Raw genomic sequence first — 23,782 nt, forward strand, 5'->3', positions numbered from 1 at the left:
GTATGCCTGGGAGAAGAAAACCTTAGTGTTTCAAAAATATCAAGTAAATTTACAGAACTTTTCAATGATATTTACTGTCAACACAAAAAGGTCGGATTACATGACTAGCGATACCCTTGGGTACTAAGGTATCACAACTTCATGATGAACTATCTTACGCATAAACATAAGCTTAAAAGGGATAGACGAACAGACGGACAGACCCAAAGACCGGAAAAAGTATGCCCTTTCAGTCGTACGCGGGGTATAAAAATAAACATCACATAATGCAACACTGAATTTAAACAAACTAAAGAAAATTAAAACAAAAACCCCCTTAAACAAAATATTTTGAATTACGATGCTCAAAAAATTATTGGACTAGAAACTTTTGTTTTTAATTGTTGGTTGTTGTTTCGCTTTTTTTGTAATGTAAATTGTTTACTTTAGTTACGCACTATGATGTAGCTGTTGTTTTTGAATTTGTTAATATAACGGAATTATAATGAAACAAGTAGGAGGTTTAGCTAGCTCTGAAACAAGGTTTACCCACCATTTTCCTCGGAAATGCCTGTACCAGGTCAGGAATATGACAATTGTTTGTCACTCGTTCCGTTGATTGATAATGTTTGATTTTGTTAGTTTTATGGACCTCCCCGTGTTGAGTTTGCCTTGGAGTTCGGTATTTTTGTTATACAATGTATGCTCACAGTATGTGTTTTACTCAATTGAAACTAAACATTAATTAAATATTTTATTTGCTGCTAAATGATATTCCTATGACGAATGGCTCTATAATCTGAAATTTAGAAAAAAAGAAATTACATTAATTACGTTAAAAATACAATAACAAATCTATCTGTAATTCATATCTGTTCTTATCTCAATTTTTGTGATGTTAGAGAGGCAATATGTTATGTTGTAATCTACCGTAAAAACATATTCCACTCGATATTGTAGAGTTACGTCCCATTTGCCGTCCTTATTTTCTTAAGTGATATAATAGTTATTCAATCTGTACATCACGTGAACGCGCACTTCTTATTACTATTATGTAAATCACATTGCAAATTACAACTCCCAATTTGATATTCTCATACAATATGAGAAATATAATATATACAAACTATGAGAATATCTTTCCAAATGACATCATGCCTCGCTCATTTCATCATTCCTAAAACCGAGATAGTAAGAAACGGAAAAATCTTCTTTACTTTTACTACTGTACTCTTTACGCTAGTATTCATTCCTCATTTCCATTCTCAATTTTATAATTCTAAACGTAAAGACATATTGAAAGAATGAGTCCAACTTTGTTTCCTTATACGGAATCATCAACGAAGATACACGCATATCTTGTTTTATACTATGTAAAAAAAAAAAAAAAACCCAACTATGATGAAGGTTCGCTGAAAAAGCTCAATTTATGACAAAATATTTAGAACTAGACGAGTTAGACTTATCACAGATTTTGTACTTACATGAGCAACACGATGGGTGCCACGTGTGGATCAGGATCTGCTCACCCTTCCGGAGCACATGCGATCACCCCAGTTTTTGGTAGTGATTGTGTTGCTCAGTCTTTGGTATTTAGTGTTGTGATTGTGGACTGTTGGTCTTTTTCGTTTTTTGCCATGACGTTGTCAGTGTGTCTTTGACTTATGAGTTTGAATATCTCTTTGGTATCTCCCGCCTCTCTTTTATTACGTTTTAAGAATATGGTTTCTCAACAGAAAATCGTTATTCCTATTGGAACCAACTGTGTTCCTCTGATTGCCTACTTGTCCCTTTATTCTTATGAGGGAGACTTCATGGAAAAAAAAACGAATTTGGCATTATTATTTAACTTCAATTTTCGATAAACTGATGATGTTTCACTGAGTAACTACAAATTTGGTGACTACTTGTATGTTGACTGCATCTATACGAATAAATTTGCAATAAAAGATGCCACATATACAGTTATGTCTGTATCATATTTTTTATTTTACTTAATCCTAGAAATTTACAATGAGGTCGGTTCAGAACCTTTTTAAAACATTTCGAAGAAAGATAATAGTTGTCTGTTATCCTTTTGTTTTTATGCTGGCATGGTGCTGTCTGTTAGCCTTTTGTTTTTATGCTGGCATGGTGCTGTCTGTTAGCCTTTTGTTTTTATGCTGGCATGGTGCTGTCTGTTAGCCTTTTGTTTTTATGCTGGCATGGTGCTGTCTGTTAGCCTTTTGTTTTTATGCTGGCATGGTGCTGTCTGTTAGCCTTTTATTTTTATGCTGGCATGGTGCTGTCTGTTAGCCTTTTGTTTTTATGCTGGCATGGTGCTGTCTGTTAGCCTTTTATTTTTATGCTGGCATGGTGCTGTCTGTTAGCCTTTTGTTTTTATGCTGGCATGGTGCTGTCTGTTAGCCTTTTGTTTTTATGCTAGCATGGTGCTGTCTGTTATCATAGAATTTAATGTATTTTTATATCCCTTTTGATATCTTCTCTTTCTTTTCTAACACGAATACATTGAAAAAACCCACCAAAACAAACAACAAAGGAACCAAAATAAAACATGAAAAGGTAAGAAAACAATGCATTATTTTTATATAAAAATAAGAAGATGTGGTATGATTGCCAATGAGACAACTCTCCACAAGAGACCAAATGACACAGAAATTAACAACTATAGGTCACCATACGACCTTCAACAATGAGCAAAGCATATACCGCATAGTCAACTATAAAAGTCCCCGAAATGACAAATGTAAAACAATTCATACGAGAAAACCAATGGCCTAATTTATGTACAAAATAATGAACGAAAAACAAATATGTTACACAACAACAAACGATAACCACTGAATTACAGGCTCCTGACTTGGGACAGGCACATACATAATGTGGAGGGTTAAACTAGTTAGATGACGCCAAACCCTTCCCTAACATGGAACAGTGGTGCAACAACAAAACACAAGAACACACTAGACAAAACAATAAACAAAAACAAATATAATAATCAACAAACAACAACCACCACTCAATAACAGGCTCCTGACTTGGGACAGGCACATATAGAATGTGGCGGGGTTAAACTAGTTTGAAGGCGCGAACCCTCCCCTAACCTGGGAAGTGGTGTAACAGTACAACATAAGAACAATCTATCAAAAATCAGTTGAAAAATGCTTAACTCATCAGATGGATACAAATAGAAATACATATAACAAAAACACAGAGTGGACGTGGCAGGGTACTTATACATTCCCACAACAAAAAGACACTAAGAACAGATCTGAGAGTACTCGCAGTTACTGACAGCTAGTTCAAAGCCAATAACAACTAATTAAAAATCATGCATCTAAGACTAAAATATCAATCAGTACACATCCAACATCCAATGGATTTAGTGTAAAGACGTATTAACAGTCCGAGAAAAACATGACCTTGTGCAATGCAAAGATCTAATTACAGTGTTGAATTGGTAACCTTTTATAATAAGTTTATTTCAAGGATCGATAAGTTTACCCGGATCGTTTCTAAATTTCCGGGCTCGGTAAACAACATCTCCGTAAAAATTCGGATGTGCTATCCCGTTTGAAATCAGTTTTCTACATGTACAACCAAACTTCAAAACCAAATCTTTATATCTATGGAAGAATTGAGTAAAGGTTTTAAGTAATTTGTGTAGTTTGTTCTTATGTTGTGCTGTTACACTACTGTCCCAGGTTAGGGGAGGGTTGAGCGCTCACAAACATGTTTAACCCCGCCACATTCTTTATATGCCTGTCCCAATCAGGAGCCTGTAGTTCAGTGGTTGTCGTTGGTTCATGTCTGTCATATTTGTTTTTCGTAAATTGTTTTGTTATAAATTAGGCCGTTAGTTTTCTCAATTGAATTGTTTCATATTTTTTTCACGTCGGGGCCTTTTATAGCCGACTATACGGTATAGGTTTTTCTCATTGTTGAAGGCTGTACGGTTGCATATAATTGCTTACATACACTTCATTTGAACTTTGGTGGATAGTGCTTTTCTACTTACGTTAATATATTTCCAGGAAAATGAATTCTTTGAACTTAATCTTATGATATTCTCATGGTTATAATTTTTTCTATGGATGTCTTCTTTTTCTACCACTTTCCTTTGTCGCGGTAGAAAACAATAATCTGGACCGTTTATTTGGCCAACTTGTAGACCTCTCCTTTCAATATAAAAACCAAAATTTATTAAAACAAATAAACTGTCATATCGCTTTTTTTGACATATAAACACAATAATGTAACCAATAAGAAAGTAAGCTAGTACTAGTAGATAATTTGTATATTTATTGCTTAAATGTTCATTGATATATTATTCTTAATGTTTGATGAAAGGTTATTTCGTAAAACTAAACTTTATGAAGAAATAAATCACCCCAAAATATTTTCGATAATTTTGGATATCGTATGTAAATCTTTGGGGACGTAAATTACGAATAGTACCGTACCAAATGAAAAACAAAAATGCGATGCGTAATGCTGCTTGACGTGCAAACAACTGATATTAACTTCGGTATATATATATATCACAGAAACAACAGGAAGGCTTGTGAACCACCCCACTCAAATTATGAGAGGACTTTCTTCAATGTTGAATGATGTCAATGGCTTATGTTTAATCAAAACAGGGGCTATTTACCTTAACATCCTACATCTGTGTTCTTGAAGCCGTTTCCCAGCTGCCTCAATGTCAGTAACAGCTGAACTACTCCACAATCGTTCTGCTGCTGCCGATGCCCTGGGCCTAAACAAAATGGAACGGATATTGCAAATTTTGATTAGAAAAGAGTTAACAGGAAGCAACAATTGATAATTATGGTTAGTCACTACGGATATTCTAAATTATTATTATATCACCAAACATACCAATTTATCGAGTAATAAAAAAAACTTGCTTGTCATTAAGAATGTCATTACATTGAATGCAATGAGACTACCTAACAGAAATATCATACAGCATTACTAATAACTGGAAAGGTGTTTGCCGGTTTTTTAATTTTCTCTTCCAAAATGTCTTCATTAATTCCCACAGCCTCTCATTACAACAAGGTGTTTACAGCTAAATCAATAAGTATAAACTTTATATCGAATAAATCTGCAACAAATGAATCACAAAAAGTTAAAAAGAGGGCAAGAATTTATTTCATTTAACAATATTTTCGTTACCTTTTTTGCTATGGAAAAAAAAGGTTTGTGTCGAAAGCTCTTAAATTTCGCCTAATCCGATACACACCACGCTATTTATTATGAAATAAAAATACCCCAAATTGAAATTTCAACAATAAACCGGTGTCGATTAAGTATATCGTGCTGTACTATTGTGACTCTTGTTAAACAAACTATGAAAAACAAAATTGAAAAACAAAACCAAAAACCACACACTTAACTTTGGTGTGAAATATCACTTTTTATAGATTTTCACAATAAATCCTTATAGATAAACTCAAGATACAATTTTGTAGGCCAAACGTGCGTTGCGTCTACAAAAGATTCACCAGTCACGCAAAACAGTTAAAAAGGCCAAATAAAGAACGAAGTTGAAGAGCATAAAGAATCTAAAATTCCGAAAGGTTTAGCCAAATATAGCTATTTGAAACAACTAGTAAAACTTTTATCATATATGATATGTATCCCTTTGACAAAAAATACTGCGTCCTTGAAATCTGAGATGTTACTCAATACACGCGCAGATTGGAACAAGTAAAAAAGGTCTATATGGAGTCAAGGGAACATCATCATCAAGAAAGATGAATTAATTAATAACAGAAAATGAAAATCGTCCTGTTTACCCTAACTTTGGGTACTAGTATTTGATTTCATTTGCATATTCAGAAAATATCTGGCTTGTCTAAGACAATATGTCGTCTCAATATCTGCAAATTTTGTTGCAAATATCTTACAAATATTTTCCTGATGTTTCTTTATTAAGATTATCTCTACATTGCGATTATAATAATAAAGCAACATGTTTCTGATAAGAGAGACATAGTTAGTGCTATCACAATTACAATGTTAGTTTTAATATCACAATCGGTCATCTGATTGGTTGTTACAGAATACTGTTTTATATGTGTGTCTATAGTTTGGATAATTAAAAGCTCGATTGGGTATGCTTCCACAAAAGCCTATAACTAAATCTATTGCATAATTCACTTTTATATATATATCTATTTTTATAATACATTGAGAAACTGTGTCTCATTAAATAGTGAGCTTCGATTGGTGAATACATGCCATAACTAAAAATAAGGAGATGTGGTACGACTGCTAATGATACATACATCCAACAGAGTCAAACTGTAGCGGATTTAAGCAACAACATTGAGTAAACCCATACCGTATAGTCAGCTATAAATATAGAATGTAACGGGGTTAACTTGTTAATATCTGTACCAAGTCAGGAATATGGCCGTTGTTTTTCACTTGTTCCGTTGATTGATAGTGTTTGATTTTGTCCGTTTTTATGAACTTCCCCTTTTTGAATTTGCCTTGGAGTTCGGCATTTTTGTTATTATTTTTGTAACAGTTAGTTTGATTCGCAAAGACTTATATCCACTGTATCATAAACTTGTCATTCGAATTTGATCGAACATTCTGTAATTTGTTGTCCATGTATTCGTTGTTTGAATATCTGATTATTTTCCTTCTTCATCAATTTTTTTTTAATTTGTTTTGAAGACTGTAGCTTCTTACCAAAGTACAGATATTGCAGTCTCGCTGGTAATATATTCACTCCATAAACATACTTCCCCTCCAAGGATTTTGTCTTCTCCTAAAAAGTTTGCAAATACTCTTAAGTTCACAAAAGAGATTTTATATGTGTATATGTTATCTCGTTTAGTTTTTGTATTGTTCGGTTGCCTTTCATTAAAATATACTTCATTTTCTAAATAAAATACGAAGTGCCAAAGAATAGGAAATTTCTCCATACGGAATAGTTTTATTTTCAAAAAGAGAGATACATTATGGACATTAACGGTTAAACCATGGGCAATACAGAAATGTCAAATCAGACGAAAAATTGTCTCTCGGTTGCCATGAACACGAAGCATGGGAAAACGGAAAGTCCGTTTCTTCTGATCTACGTACGATAATGTCTACTTTCTATGTGACATTATGAGGAAAATTCACATGTATTGAGTCTTCACAACAAAATCACCAAAAAAACTACAAACAGCAAACAAGACATGATGCCGAAATAATAACGTTAAATTAGACATAACAGTAGTATACCGATGTTCATTCGCACAAATGCATTAAGAAGATACAAATGAAGGTAAAACAAAAATTGTGCTGGCTCGACCAGCCAGTTTAAACCAAGTGATTGGGTTTAAGAAGATATAAATAATCGGGTGTTCACTGTTATTATAGTACCAATCCAAAAGTGGTAAATAACTGAAAATACGAAATAAATTACAATTTTACAATGTGTCAAATAATTGATAATCCGGTATGGAGTAACGGCGTAGTCCGGAATGTAGCAATTCAATGCTCCGATACGGCGTAGTCCACAATGTAGCAATGAAATACTCTCAGTATAAAAATAGTTAGAATTATACTAAGATTTGGTTACAAAGTTAACTCCGGAAAATATAAACTTATCGTGAATATAATTACACAAATTATATAGATAAATTAACGGATCCTAGACAACACACTCCCTGTCTGATGATATCAATCTGATATCACTATTCCATAAATAAATCGCATATGAATATAAAATATATAAATCCCAATATAATTTGAATATGTACAGGAATCATTTCCACTATTGGTCGTGTGAGAAATGTCGGTTCTCAACGACTTATAGAATTTCTTTAATAAATTCACAATTAATCCCATTGAAAACTGGGTACGACACAGTTTCTCGTTCTTCAGAAGAAGGATGTATCCGACGATAGCGCAGAGAACTGTGTAAATTTTCCATTGTTGTTGCAACGGTATTTCTCCAACGTTGATAGATGTAGATCAAAGATGGTCCTCTAGTAGGTCAGACGAGAGTTCGTATTTGGTCCTTTTCTGAGTTTGCGGAATGTCACATATTTGTGAGTATCAGACGAAATCAAGCGTATCGTTTTAACGTTCCATCCTGCGGATCTAGTTTCTTTATCTGTGAAGTGGCGACCTCAATGTTTGATTTTGTCGTAGTAGTGTCCGACAAAAGGCGTTACTATATGATTATGTCCAGTTAGGATCACTGGTTCCTTTTCACTAAGATTCAGATTTGACGATAGAGCTTCCTACTCGGGTTAGTCCTTGCTTGTTCAAAGATGGATTGAGGTTGGCAATCGGTCTTCGTTTCGGAATAGGTTTTTGTTTGCGAATGTAACTTATTTCTTCTCCGTGGACTTCAGGTCTTGCTGATTCCAGAATGAAATTTATGCGTTATCCATAGAATTCTCTATAGAAGTCACAGATTTTGCTTTTGGTGACACAAGTGCTGTCCCTGAAATTCATTAATCTACCAGACTTGGTACTGAGTCCAGTAGATTCAGCTAATTGTATGCCATGTGTTTTTGCGACATTGACAGTTGAATTGGATACTTTACCAGCTAGTTAATTTTCGTCCTCAAATGCTTTTTCCGGTTTTGAGGCAAGTAGTTGTTCTGGTACCGTAAGCAAGATGGTAGTTATCTTCGTGTTGACTTCAAATGCAACGGATTGCTTATCGATGTATGTATTTCCAATTATGACCCAACCGAGTTTTAACCTTTGGGCAAATGGAGTTTTGGGTGGTCCTAGGCGTTGTTCAAGGACGTTGTGTACCTCTATAAGGTCCAATTAGCAGTTGAATTTTGCAGTGTTCATCAAACGGTGGAATTCTTTCGCTAAGGTCTCTTAAGTGTGGATAATGCAAAGTGTCTCCAGGTGTCGGAATTTCGTCCCGATTATTGGGAATATTATCACATTCAATTAATGTAGGTAGATCGAATTGTACGTCACCGTGTACAGATTTCATGACGTAATCTCTTCCTCTTTTCTCGGAAGTAGCTATTCTGCCTGAGCATGTTGATAGAGTGTAGTTTTCCGGTTTATCTCGTACGTCAACCAGACTGAAGAATTCAGGCGAGTCAAGATACCAGTTGCTTTGGTCGTCAATGATGGCGTACATCCGGATAGTTTTGTCCGTCTTGTCCTTGTGGTACACATCCACAGGTAATATCTTGGCACAAGATTTCTCACTCTTAGGATCCTTAAAGATCTCTGTGCAGGTCGAACTCACAGAGGGTAATTTTGTTTCAGCTGACTGTGTCTGCTCCCCGCCGTAGATTGAGAAATTGCGTGTGGTTGCATCCTTGTAATATGTAGTGCGATGGTTTGCTTTATACTTCCACACTCGTTACAACTGATACACGCATTGCAATCCCGAGGCGTGGTCACTTCCAATAACTGGAATTTCAAATCTGACCAGAGGGCCTCTATCTCCAGACAGAACGTTTCTCTATGAATGCTCTCCGTCCTTTTTCGGTGAGTTCACGTACTCGCCTAGATAAATTAACGGATCCAAGGCAACACAAAAAAAATAAAAAAAGAAGAAGGAATTCCATGATCTCTCCCTAAAGAGCTAGACCAAATGCGTCGACAGGGTAAAAACCCATTCAAGATACCAGGCTCATAATTTTGGTACGCCAGACGCGCTCTTCGTCTACATAAGACTCATCAGCGGCGCTTGAATCAAAACAGTTACAAAGACAAATCAACTATTACGAAGTTGAAGAGTATTAATAACCGAAAAGTCCGATAAGTTGTGACAAATATTGCTAAGACAATCTATACGTGGGGTAGAAAAACCTTAGTGTTTTAAATATTTCAACATATCACAAATAGTAAATTTACATAAAATGAACATATCAGTGATATTTTATGCCAGCACAAAAGTGCTGACTACTGGGTTGGTGATACAATTTAAAAGAACTTGTTATGAAATAATAAGTCTCTCGCCTCGTGCAACAGAATATAAATATTTGATGCCTTTACTCTTTACACTAGTATTCTTCATTTTAAACATATAAACAGATTGAAAGAATCAGTGCAAATTTGTTTCGTAAAACATCATGTAAAGACAAAATTCACATAACATATGGAAAACATCACATCATGTTACGATAGGAAAGGACATCATATTAATGAAATAATAACATAAACAGTACAAATTATACTGCACCAGATGCGCATTTCAACAATTATTCAATCGTTTATATAACAGTAATTACAGAAAATAATTTGATTTTTTTGTTAAGAAGATAGCTCAGGTCTAAATATTTGAAAATCGAACAAAAATGTCTCGATGCAATGGAAGGTTTTAGGAAATCTGCTATCATTGACGAAGTTTTCACGAATAAGAGCGAACACAAAACTGAATAGAAAAAAAGTTTGTTAATGGGGGAAATCTTATTTTCATATCTGAAAGACACGTGGCCTAAAGCAATAGCAACACGACAAACAGTATTACAAATAGGGGCAACAGCAGTATACCGCTGTTCAAGTCATAATTCGATAAAGCAAAAACAAGTCCGGGTAACAAACTAAAACCGAGAGAAACACATCAACTATAAGAGGAAAACAACGGAACAACAGAAACACTGAACTACAACAAAAGCAAACATACATAGAAACGGACTGTGTGATAACAATTGCCATTTTCCTGACTTGGTACAGGACATTTTAAGAAAAACTGGATGGTTGAACCTGGTTTTATGGCTAGCCAAACCTCCCGCTTATATGGCAATGTTAAAAATACAGCTAAAATGACAACACTGCGTGACAGGAATACAGTACAAACAAACACAAGAACACTCAGCACAGAGAAATACATAGATAAATAATATCATAATACATTACAACATGTAAACCGCAGAATAACAATGGACACCTCCCATGAATTTACGACAGCACACCAGGACACCACAAACGAAATATAAACTGCGCGTCACATGAATGGACAAACGTTTCGAAAAGTGACGTATTTTATGTGACGTTTATATTATTTATACAGGTAAATTTCTAGAAATAAAATAGATTTGTTTAATTCAAAGAGACGTACAAGAATATAAATTGAGATTGAGTTTGTAATGGTGTTATTTTATGTATTTTTTAACCATGACAAGAATATTAAAATGGAATTGTGTTTGTAATGGTGTTAATATTTGTATTTTCTAACCAAGTTGGTTTTTCTTCTAAAGTAAAACTGTATATAAACAAAAAAATCGTGTGCATATAGTTGTTTTAAACTTGAAATCATATTAATGAAGTAGCTGATTTTTTATCTTAACTTTTACATACATATAGAAAATAAAAATAAAAATGGAAATAAAATAACTGTAATATAAGGCAAGATCGTGTAAGACCAAACAGTAAACACACATGAAAACAAACAACATAAAACATAAACAGTAGAAAATACAAATGGAATTACATAGAAGATGTGGTATGAGTGCTAATGAGACAACTCTCCATCCAAGTCAAAATTTATAAAAGTAAACCATTATAGGTCAAAGTACGGTCTTCAACACGGAGCCTTGGCTCACACCGAACAGTAAGCTATAAAGGTACACGTTAAACCAAAAACAATATGTTTGTTGGATTTTTGTTACAGATTGATTCTGTAGTATTGATATTCGGCATTAGAGTGTGATAATTCATTCCAATTGTCCCATTGGTGACCTTAATGCTACTAAAAGGACATTATTACGGAAATTATATCTTGTAAGAAAACCCTGGTACAGAAGACTCACGCGTGACTTCGTTTTCAACAGAGTAACATTTGTATTGCAAAATAAACCGAGCTTTGTTCGTCTTTTTAGGTTAACTACTCAGTCCCTTTGTTATATGGTTTAAATAAATTAAAATCTTACGAGGATCTTTAAATGTAGGTTCACACTTGTAGTAATTCATCCAGTGAACACCATGCGGTATATTATCCAAATACCAACAAGACGAAAACAAAACGCGATAACCTTGGTCTATTGCTCTCAAAACTTCTCTAGCCCCTCCTAACCATATTTGGATGATGGCGTCTTTAGGAACCTTGAAATATAAAAGTGAGTAGAATACATATTAGGGACACGAAATTCGAATTCGACTATCACAAAGTTGAATAAAGGAATTCTTAACTACTTGCTAAAAAAGATGCAATATTTTAAAATGTTCCTCCAAATGCATCCTTTGTTTGTCACATCATTGCCATATGTTAATGAGTATACGTAACAATTATGTTACATAAATGATAAATGACAGCTACTGACAATTAGAAAAGATGTTTTAAGTTGAAAATTCTAGCAATGTGTTGATTATAAACTAAATAAGTGTCTCGTGCAAAGATCTGATTCTTTGTCCAAGTTAGGCTTCATCTGTGGTCTTTTAAAAAAATTTCCAGCTCTTCAACGGTTTTTGTTGTTTTTGAATTTTCAAACATTTTGGCCTCAATCTTCACCGAAGAGACATTACTTTAACACTGAGAATCTTGCAGATCATTATGCCTTGCCCTTTTCAACAACACTATTTTCAAGTGACAGTCCGAATTCCTGTTTTTTTACAAAAAATGTAAAGTTGGAAGGAAATCAATCCAAGAATGTTGGAGTTATTAGCTTTGTGAAAAATTGCCTTAAATCTAGGGTCAAAGTCATGTAGCTCTGAAACGACAAAGCCCCTAAAAAAAACCAAACAAACATGAAAAGGGGGCTTTCTATATTTCATTCTAATGTTAAAAAAGAGGGACGAAAGATACCAGAGGGACAGTCAAACTCATAGATCGAAAACAAACTGACAACGCCATGGCCAAAAATAAAAAGACAGACAGACAAATAATAGTACAGATGACACAACATAGAAAATTAAAAACTAAGCAACACGAACCCCACCAAAAACTGGGTTGTGATCTCAGGTTATATGAGTATTGATTTAAGGGAATTTGAATTATCGTACGAATATTGATATACCATAATACGTCCCGTCTTCCAATAAATAAGGAAATAAATAAAAATAAAAAATAGGCTTAGTTACATGTATATCCAGCCTAAATAAAAGAAGAACAAAAGCTTTAACACCAGACGGTATATTATCCAAAGACCAACAGGACGAAAACAAAACGCGATAACCTTGGTTTATTACTCCCAAAAGTTCTCTAGCCTCTCTTAACCATATTTGGATAACAAAAAGAAGAAAAGAAAGCTTAAATGAACTTAGTCCCCCCCCCCCTAAAAAAAAATAATTAAGAATTAAAAAAAATAACATCAACAAAACAAAAAAGTCATCTTAAGGTCCTAATAAACTTGATCGTATATCTAATAATGTTGCTTACTTTTAAATTATATTTTGACACCTCTTCCCAAAGTATACATTCGCCAGTCTCATTTCTTGACTTTCTTTTTTCATTCAATATATCGAATAATCTACAAAATAGGTATTTAAAATCATACCAGTTTATTGCCGGTGGTTATCAATTTGTTTTGCCTTTTTATCCTTGTCAGTACAACGAGGGAAAATATAATATTTACTGGGATTGTGTGTATCTTGGTTGTATTAATATTATCTTGTCGTTTGAAGGTCATACTGTACGATCAATGTCACACTAAACTCCGAAACATATAAATGAACCAAAATTAAAAAAAACCATACAAGACTAACAAAGGCCAGAGGTTCCTGACATGGGACAGGCGCAAAAATGCGGCGGGGTTAAACATGTTTTGCGAGATCTCAACCCTCCCCCTATACCTCTAGCCAATGTAGAATAAACAAACACACAGCAATACGTACAGTGAAACTCAGTTCAAAAGGAGTCCGAGTCCGATGTTAGAATAGGTAACAGAAGAAAACAAGCAAAATGACAATGATCAACATAAATTAACAAAGAAGAACTACTAGCAGTTACTGACATGCCAGCTCCAGACCTCAAACATGAAAAAAGGAGATTTGAATGCCAATGAAAAAGCTATCCAATAGACAAAAAAAACCCAAAATGTTAAAAAAGTATGAGACGCTCCTCCAATCGACGAACTCAGTCTCGCTACTTTTGATTGTGTCAGTGTGTGTTTGCTATTATAATTTGTTTTCTTAATTGATTTTTAGATTTGAACATTGATAAACTACTGCTGCCTCGTGATCTGCAATGTAAAAATGCATCACTGTGTACCTTCAACATTATAATCTTAGAGCAGCCATTTGAAAACGTAGTATTGCCCACCGTATTGACCTTTGACTATGATTGTAAGTCAAACCATCCTTTCAGTCGAAATTTAAGATATACTTATCACACAGATCTCAACCGACTAATTACATTTGTACCACTATCAAGCCAGCAACATTGCAATGATGTGTTTATAAAACCATTTCTCTTTATGCGTACCTGTTCACATAAAATTTCCAGACATCAATCATACTGCAATGTGTAATAGAATTTTTAAAACGTGTTGACGATCCCTGTTGTATTTCTCTCCTGGTTAAATTGTGTAAAAAATTACTTACTTCAGGATTCGAATTCCTAAAATCAAAAAAATTACACGATTCTGTGAAACAAAGATATCTATAAGCGAATTCAAATTTCCACTTAATTAACGTAGCTTTCATAATTTTGGACGCAAATGGACTTCTACTTTTATAAATTTTGACTTGGATGGAGAGTTGTCTCATTGGCACTCATACCACATCTTCTTATATCTATTTCAAAAGAAAAAGAGTATTTGTGTGGAAAAGGTGGGTGGTAGTTGTTGGACCAATTGTTATATCTAGGAGCTTTCTCAGTTGTTCAACTAGATCTGTATTAATATGTATGATAGATATATAAAATACAAAATAAAGATAACCATATAATATTGATAAATATACAATATATGTACATTGTCGGAAAATATAAAATCTATTTGTATATACGAGCTTTAGAAACAGGACGAAAAGCAAGGCTCGCCGAGCTTTTCTCCTGTTTCGTAGCGAGTACGCATAAATTTCATATTTCTGACAATTTACATTTATTGTGTTTGTCCTGTAATTTACACCCGGCACTTAACTTAAGGTTTAAGTATTTAACTCCAAATAGTTGTCTCTGATTTGTCAAAGAAGTTGGTTAAGTTTAAGCGCGGACCGCGAAGAGGAACCCAAAATGAATTGTGACAAAAACAGAAATATCCACATTACCGTTTGCTCATTATGGACGCGGAGTAACAGGGGACTTTATTTGTACATGTACAAATAAACCACAAATTTATTTGTGTACCTGTTATTTGTACAATAGTTGACTGATTGCAGGATGATATGATTTTCAGGAGTTTGTTGAATGACTCTCGAATTGCACCGATTATCTTTGTGTATTCATTGCGTAATACAACATTACATGAGACAAAATATCAGTTAATTTCACATCAGTTGCGCCCAAAACTAAATATTGTTATTCAAAAAGTACAGAAGAGAAAAAAAAAAAACAACATTGGACACTATAGAAAAAAGATAACAAAATCAATTGCATCAATCACATTCAATCTTCCTGTCCAATGAAATTAGGCTTAATCATGATGTGGGTTTTGTTCATTGTTGAAAGTCGTACGGTGACCGATTATCGCTTACATACATTACATTTATTCTCTGGTGGATTGTTGTCACATTTGCAATCATATCACATCTCCTTTTTTATATTATACTATCCTTTCAACTTACGGAAAAGCGTGATGACCGATGTAAATCACTTATACACAATTATACAAACACATTTGATAATGTAAACTTAATTATCATTGAAATGTAAAAAAAAATATTTCATTGAAAAAAAACCACAATTGTAACTTTAAAGAAATGTGTGACATTTACCTAGCTTGTTATTTAAGGAATGACTGTAATATTTTTTCTGTCTATGAAGAAATAACATAAAAAATGTGGTGCACACTGAATAACTCGCGTAGCGGGTTATTTATAAGTGTGCACCACATTTTTTAGGTTATTTCGAATAGACAGAAAAAATATTACAGTCATTCCTTATAATTTAATTCTAAATTCCATTTTTAAGGAGTAAATTTTGAAAAAAACGTTGGTGACGTCACGGTCACATGACAAAATTATGTCTATGAGCTGATAGACAAAACACTTTCAGCCAATCAGAAGACGTGTTACATCCAAAATTAAATTATTTGAAAATAAGATTTTTTTGTTCGAGTTACATATTACATTTAATACAAATGAGGAATAATAAGAAATTTTTTTACCAACATTCCAGAGGAACTTCATCACTACCAAGGTGCAAAGTTTTATCTGGAAAAATGTTGATAATTTCTGTGTAAAGTTTTTCTAAGAACTGATATGTTGTATTTCTGGCTGGATTTAATGGTCCATAACAACCAGGAATCTTCTGTTTTCGTTCGTCATAACACTGGGTTAACATTTCAGGATGTCCAAATCCCCAACCATATACATGACCTACAATAAAATTTAGATCGCTCATATACGCATTGAGTCTCTTTTCAATGTGTAAACAGTGACAAATTTAGAGGTTTCTTACTGTTGGTAACCTCTAAATGTCTATAGTTTTTTTTTTATGTTTGATTGACATTTATCGAAGATCTTCATTTTTAGCTCAGCTGGCCTAAAAGGCCAAGTGAGCTTTTCTCATCACTTGGCGTCCGTCGTCCGTCGTCGTCGTCGTCCGTTAACTTTTACAAAAATCCCCTCCTCTGAAATTGCTTGGCCAAATTAAACCAAACTTGGCCACGATCATCATCAATGATCTAGTATAAAAAATGTGTCGATGACCCCACTTGTCAACCAAGATGACCGACACGGCTAAAAATAGAACATAGGGGTAAAATACAAGTTTTGCCTTTTATTTTGAAAACCGCTAAAAAGAGAGAATATCTTACAGGAGCAGAAATGTTCAGAATGTTGAGCTTACCTATTGTTAATTTACGTGATAACTGTGAGACGAATTCTTATACGAGTTTTTGCCCTTAAATGATGAATTTTACCATTTTAAAATTATTTTGCCTATTATCTCGAAAATTATAATAGATAGACAGAAACTTTAAATAGCAAAAATGATCAGCAAAACAAGATCGACAAATAAATCAACATGATCGAAATCTTCAGTCGACTCCTTATTAGAATTATTGCCCTATAATGACGATTTTTACCAATTTTTTTTTGCTTTTTTGCCTAATATCTTGAAAACTGTAAAAGATAGGTAGAAACTTTAAATTGCACAAATGATCAGCAAGACAAAATCCAGTTGACTCGTTATTGGAGTTATTGCCCTTTAATGATGAATTTTAACATTTTTTGCATTTTTTTACTATTATCTAACAGATAAATAGAAACTCTAAAAAGGAAAAATGATCAGCAGGATAATTTCTACAGTTACATGGACTTGACTGAAATTGTAAGTTTACTCTTAATAGAACTATTCCTCTTTAATAATGATTTTTACTAAAAAATGTCCATTGTTGAGGATGCAGGTGAGCGAAATAGACTCTTTAGTTCCTCTAGAACATATACAAAAACATATAATACAAAACATTATTTATAATAATTCAATTATGATTTGCATAAACAAAATGTGAGGGTAAACATTAAAGAGCCAGCAACCGAACACCACAAAAAAGTCATATAAAGGTCTTCGTACGGTATTCAACAATTTCTTGATTATATGATCAAACCTGTATTTAAAGAGATCAGAGAAAACTGACCTTATATGAGAGGTAATCTTTGAATTGAGGTTCGAAATGCAAATGTATTACTACAGTGGGACAATAACAGGATGACCTTGCAATAAAGGGTTTTACTTCATATCGGTTACCAACTGTAAATCGATCGAGTTTAGAAAAGAAGTGTTTAATTCAACAGAGACTACAAAAGATCTCCCTTCCACACAACATTCCGTTAATATAAAAAATACCTTTAGATATGACAAAAGACAAACACTGACGACAAGTCAACATTCCGTTAATGTACAAAATTCTGTTGATGGAGAATCAATTTTATATTATATATATATATTCAAATTAGATATCTAATTAAATACCCCTTCTTCGACAACAGATGTTATAACATGAAAGCGGAAAGGTTTGCATATTTAATATATATACTCAGAGACTTCAACCTTGGTGATCTACTGTTAAGATCGAACTTTGTGACACAATTTGCAATCAGCAAGGTTGAATGTTTAAAAGTTGCCGACATTTTAGGACTGTATCTGTATCTATGCCTGAGTTTATTCTAAGCCAATTTTTATTGACATTGAAGGATCAGAAAGGTTTTTTCTTTTTATTTAAGGGACCTCCGGTTGTCTTTGAAAACGGAGATTGAGCACACAACATAATACGAACACGCTACAATGAGACAATTACGGTGAATTAAGCATTTTGAAAGTACAGAAGTTTGAAAAAACACCAATAACAATAGAATATGGTAGGAGTTGTATAAAAACAATTTTATACGTCAAGGTGTTATAAGTTTTCTTCAGATAAATCACTTTTCTCTTTACTTATTACATATGCAGCCAAGTTAAGTATTTTTTTAACAGACTGAAATTTAATATACTTACCAGGTGTATCAAACTCCGGTATAACGCGTACTCCACGTAATCGGGCATACTCAATTATATCAGTGATGTCTTCGTGTGTATATACAAGGGATGGATGATATGCGCCCTGCAAAATACTCATATAATGACTTTTGAATAATTATAAATGGTGTGTACATCATTATCAAAACTATGTAGATTCAGTGTGTTAGACACTATAGTCTATAGACATAAAAATGTGTATGAACATTTCCAAAATTCCTGACGTTTGTGTAATGTACTAAGGAACGATAGAGATGTTGAGCTGTCCTGTTGTTTTAAAAAGAATTTAAAAGACATTACGATGTAAGAGAAAAACAATTTGACTTCTTAAGAAGACCAGCAAACATTAAATTGGTAGAAATTCCTATTAGAAAAATATACAAATTTTACCAAAGATTGAAGTCGTGTTTTGTATGTTCAGCATAAGATGATTACCATGTTAATACACATGGTTACTAAGTAGGTATATTCCAAATGTATTAAATGTACTTACTTTGATCATCGACAAAAACATTACCCTGTGCGGAGCACAACTCATTATTTTGTATTTATCTTGTAACCAGGCTTTTTGATTTTTATAAACCATTTTAATACATTTGTACAATATCTTCTTGTGACAAGTTTTATCAAAGCCAGGGGAAAAGCCTACCTCTATGTGTCGTTTGTTTGTTTTTGTCATTGAGTTGCTGTCTAGTTGACGTATACGCCACAACTCCTTTTATTCATATTGATGCGCTTCCATGGAAATATAGGCGGAAACAATCTGTTTTGTTTAGTGTTGACCTTAATTTTTAGCATTTGAGCAACAAATTCCCTTTAGAGTTAAGACTGGTGAATATTTAATTCTTACGTTGATGTTACTGGTAATTTGTTGATTCCTTAAGGAAGACCACTAGTCATTTTTCCTAGGTTATTTTTTAGATATATTTTTTTATGGCTTTCCATTATTTTGGCTATTGACGTTCCTAAGGAAATTTTATTCGGATAGCATATGTCATCTATATTTATATGTTAGGGAATGTTGATAGAATGAGTCTCAATGTTACCGAAGACCAACATACCACTAAGCACGACTTGTTAACCTAATGACAGCTTTGACAGCTAGACTGTCGACTGTGTGTCCTTTTGACCCGTTTACTTGTTGATCTGTTGACTTGCTCAACAAAATATATGTTAATTTATGTTTTGATGACCCAATGAATTTTTGAACCTGTTCTCCATCTTGAATTAAGCGTTTATTTCGAAAGTGAGGAAAATTTGGAAGGCGCAGTAGTTTGTGTCGCCCGTGCGTATTACTATAAAAAAAAATAACCGGAACTACATAAACGTATACTATATTCGGACCGACTAAAGCATGATACTAAGAAGTATTCTTTTTTTTAGCCTACCTTGTTACTTAGATCGGGGAATACTTTACTTTGGTAGGGAAATGACTGATCATCAACTAAGTGCCAGTGTAGTACGTTCATTTTGTTCTGGTACATTCCTTCCTTAAAATAGCAATGAAATCTCACTTGTTATTTTAATTGTACTTCTTATAATTAAATAGATTATCTCGACCTTCAGTTATCAAACTTACAAACCAACAACTGTATGTTACAAACGACACTATTTTAATCTTTATATTGGCAATTTGAAGTTAAAGCCTCCCGACTATTCACTACAACTTACTGGTTTCCTCGACTGCATTGGAAAGTACTGTGTTAAATAATTGTAAAAAGTAAAATAACAAAAATACCGAACTCCAAGGAAAATTCAAAATGTAAATTGAACCTGACAAAGGAGAAGATAGTACACAAAGGGTTAAATATTTTCCCATTGAGAGTTTTTAATAATAGCTAGATCGTTGATTCAAGCTGATTCCTCATTTGTTTCGCCAAAACTCGACGTTTTATAAAAATCAGCCAACCCCCGATTGTTTTTTTTTTCAATTAATCCATGCGTTTCATTGTTTCGACATTGTCAAGCTTTAAATCGGCCCAAGTCTAACAGCGGTGTGAATAAATGTAACAACAACTTAAAATCTGCCATCACGGCAAAAATTTCCAAAATACCAAAAATTCAGACATGACACGATAAAGACATTCACTGGCGAAGTTAAAACGAAAAGTACATAAAAGAACACAGTGGTAAAGATCTAGTGGATCTCTTTATTTTCATATACAAGATATCAGATCCTGAAAAGAACGGTATAAAAGTCACCAATACTAGTCCAAGTAAATCAACGATAAACAATAGTACCTCCGAGAATGCTCGCAGTTACTGAAATCAAGATCAAAGTACCTAATCATCGTGTCGTCCTTCACGTAATATAGATGGTCGGAGTAGAATTTTTATACAGAACATAATAGACAGGACAGCAAGACATAATCCTGTAGAATGTACAGAACAGCCAAACTGTACAAAACTTTACTGCAGGAAAACAAATGTAAAAGCATTTAAATCATTTTAATTTTTTGAACCATCTTTTATAAATTTAATTTTTCTACTATTAAAGAACATTTGATAATTGAACAAAAACTGGTATGACAAAATGCAAGCCGAGTTAAAAATTACATCAATTTCTTTTCTTTCTTTTACTTTTGTTGATTTTGGGGGTGGGGGTGGGGTATTTATCATTTTCCAAAAAAAAAACAAGTTAAATAAAAAGTGTTTTGCAGCATCAAGTGTAACCAGATGGAAAAGAAGGACAAAGAGAACAGACGAAATCACACAAATAAATAAAATAAATATGATTACAATATTTGAAATAGTACAAATACATTGAATTTATAAATAAATCATATATGTAACTTACCAGAATATCAAGCATAACTTCTTTTGTCATGAAATGTCGAGCGGAATCAACGAGTACACCTCTATGCTTAAAACGAGGAAAATCACGTATTGAAGTATCTCGAACATATAGCTAAAACGAAACGCACGAAGCAAAACTGTATCATGTTCATAGAACTTTTCGAACGAAAACAAAAATCTGTATAACGTTCAATAGCGGTTTTCGAGCTAGTCTCTTTTAGGGAAGGCTTGGTTGTAAATGTGGAAATTGTTTAAACATGAAGATGTCTTTTTTGTGCTATGATTTCCAGTTTGATGTTCTTTCAAGATTTTTAAATACTATTAATTGTGTATTTTTGGTTAAATTATTCAATCTAGCGTCAGTTTTATCTGACGTATAATTTTATTTGTGATTGGATTAATTTTCATTAGTTGTGACTTAACAAATCAGTTTTATGTTTGCATTTTAAAATGTAATTTAGATACACTTCATTTTGAAGCATGGAACTTTACCTGTCCTTTGTAGGAAAATATAACTTGACTGAGTGTTTCTATTCCCCTCAGGGCACCCCATACTTCCTCACTCCTCAGGACAATTCCTGTCTTCTTTATATCTAGTGTATCTATACAAATAAAAGAAACTCATTTATTTCTGCATTAAAATTTTAAAACTTTACTTTGGGCATTTCACAAGATCCTGTGTTCCTCTACCGTATTGTAACGAAAACCGAGCGGTCGGGCCTTAGTGTTAAACTTTAAATGTTTATCCCTTAGTGCGTTGCTATAAAAATGTGTTTCGTTAGAATGTACGAGTATATAAGAAATAAAAGTTATAACTGGTGACCCTTCTTTGGTAGCGTGGTACTATGTGGTACTCTGGTAAGATGAAGACTTGGATAAAAAGGGGTATATCGGGAAATACGTGTTTGGCCTGTGAAAGTGTCTGTGTGTTTTGTATGTAACTCTCCGTATTAGTGTTTGTAGGAATAACAGACTCGTTAAATAAAAATCAACTTATATTAACTTTAAGATGCATTAAATATCAACAATACAGATAAATATTAAATAACTTAACAATATCATAACCTTATAGATAAATATATTATTAACTTCCTAACGTGAATTAAAGAAAAGGGACAGCGGAAAAATATAGGGGGGGGGGAGACAAAGAACCGACAATCGCAGTTGACTTATAAATTCAAGAAAGGCCCTACCTATATCCACTTGATGAGACATACGTGAAAATCCGTAAAATCCTATACAACTTTAATAGATGGACGCCAATTTTGTTACAGTATTATGTATTGCTATATGCAATATACCTCGAAGTACCGCATTCCACCAGATGATGTTTTCCTCTACCGTATGATGCATTGCTATATGCAATATACCTCGAAGTACCGCATTCCACCAAATGATGTTTTCCTCTACCGTATGATGCATTGATATATGCAATATACCTCGAAGTACCGCCGTAGATATTAGAATGTTGGTCGGACTTATTTTAGAGAGATAAGTAATTCTAACTTACCTTAAGTAACTGACAGCCTTCTTTGATATGGTTTATGGTGTTTGTCTGTCTATGATATTATAGAGATAAAAATAAGAAGATGTGGTATAATTGCCAATGAGACAACTCTCTACCAGAGACCAAATGACGGAGAAGCTAGGTATAAGGAAAGGCTTGAGATCTCACAAAACATGTTTAACCCCGCCTCATTTTTTGAGCATGTCAAAAGTCAGGAACCACTGTTCATTTATATGTTTCGGAGTTTAGTGTGACTTCCATTTTCTCTGAACTAGTATACATTTTTGTTTAGGGGCCACCTAATTTTCTCGCTGTGTTGAAGACATATTGGTGGCCTTGAGCTGTTTTCTGCTCTTTGGTCGGGTTGTTGTCTCTTTGGAACATTCCCCGTTTCCATTCTCAATTTTATTAGCTATAGGTCACCGTACGGTCTTCAACAAGGAGCATAACCCATACCCCATAGTCAGCTAAAAAAGGCCCCGAAATGACAAATGTTAAACAATTCAAACGAGAAAACTAACCGCCTGATTTAAGTACAAAATAATGAACGAAAAACAAATAAGATACACAGCAACAAACGACAATCACTGAATTACAGGCTCCTGATTTGGGACAGGCACATACAGAATGTTAATTCTGTAACGGAAATTGGTCTAAGTTCACTAATTTTGCTGTAAAATACCAGTTGTCCTTTCTATTGATTGTGTTTCTACATGTATATAAGTTTTTCCATGGTTGGAACACCATCTGTTACTTCAAAACACCCATACAGTTGGTATGTGCTTGATTTTACCTTACCACCCCATATAAGTATAATGGACTGATCCAGACGGTAGTATATAAACCAGCTCAAGACAGTGAAACGCCGAACCGACCGTGCAAGGGCCGTATAGCCAGTCAAGGTCGTTAAAAACTTCCATTTGTTGTTGTGTGAAACGCCGTCAGTT

The 23,782-nt window shown here is 33.7% G+C and overlaps 1 protein-coding gene across 1 annotated transcript in view; it reads right to left on the reverse strand.

Moving 5' to 3' along the window:
• Window positions 1-733: 733 nt before the first annotated feature.
• The window catches only part of LOC127702893 (beta-hexosaminidase subunit beta-like), a 42,878-nt gene continuing 19,829 nt past the window's right edge, over window positions 734-23,782 (reverse strand). Inside the window, exons 3-13 of the mRNA XM_052207199.1 lie at window positions 21,821-21,930; window positions 21,330-21,440; window positions 19,921-20,022; window positions 18,512-18,617; window positions 16,182-16,392; window positions 14,458-14,473; window positions 11,850-12,021; window positions 6,688-6,766; window positions 4,634-4,738; window positions 3,998-4,157; window positions 734-778 (exon numbers count right to left, since the gene is read on the reverse strand). Coding sequence (XP_052063159.1) covers window positions 734-778; window positions 3,998-4,157; window positions 4,634-4,738; window positions 6,688-6,766; window positions 11,850-12,021; window positions 14,458-14,473; window positions 16,182-16,392; window positions 18,512-18,617; window positions 19,921-20,022; window positions 21,330-21,440; window positions 21,821-21,930 — 1,217 coding nt within the window. The remainder of the gene's footprint in view (window positions 779-3,997; window positions 4,158-4,633; window positions 4,739-6,687; window positions 6,767-11,849; window positions 12,022-14,457; window positions 14,474-16,181; window positions 16,393-18,511; window positions 18,618-19,920; window positions 20,023-21,329; window positions 21,441-21,820; window positions 21,931-23,782) is intronic.

Source organism: Mytilus californianus, unplaced genomic scaffold (assembly GCF_021869535.1).
Source record: "Mytilus californianus isolate M0D057914Y unplaced genomic scaffold, xbMytCali1.0.p SCAF_5, whole genome shotgun sequence".
Classification (NCBI taxonomy): domain Eukaryota; kingdom Metazoa; phylum Mollusca; class Bivalvia; order Mytilida; family Mytilidae; genus Mytilus; species Mytilus californianus.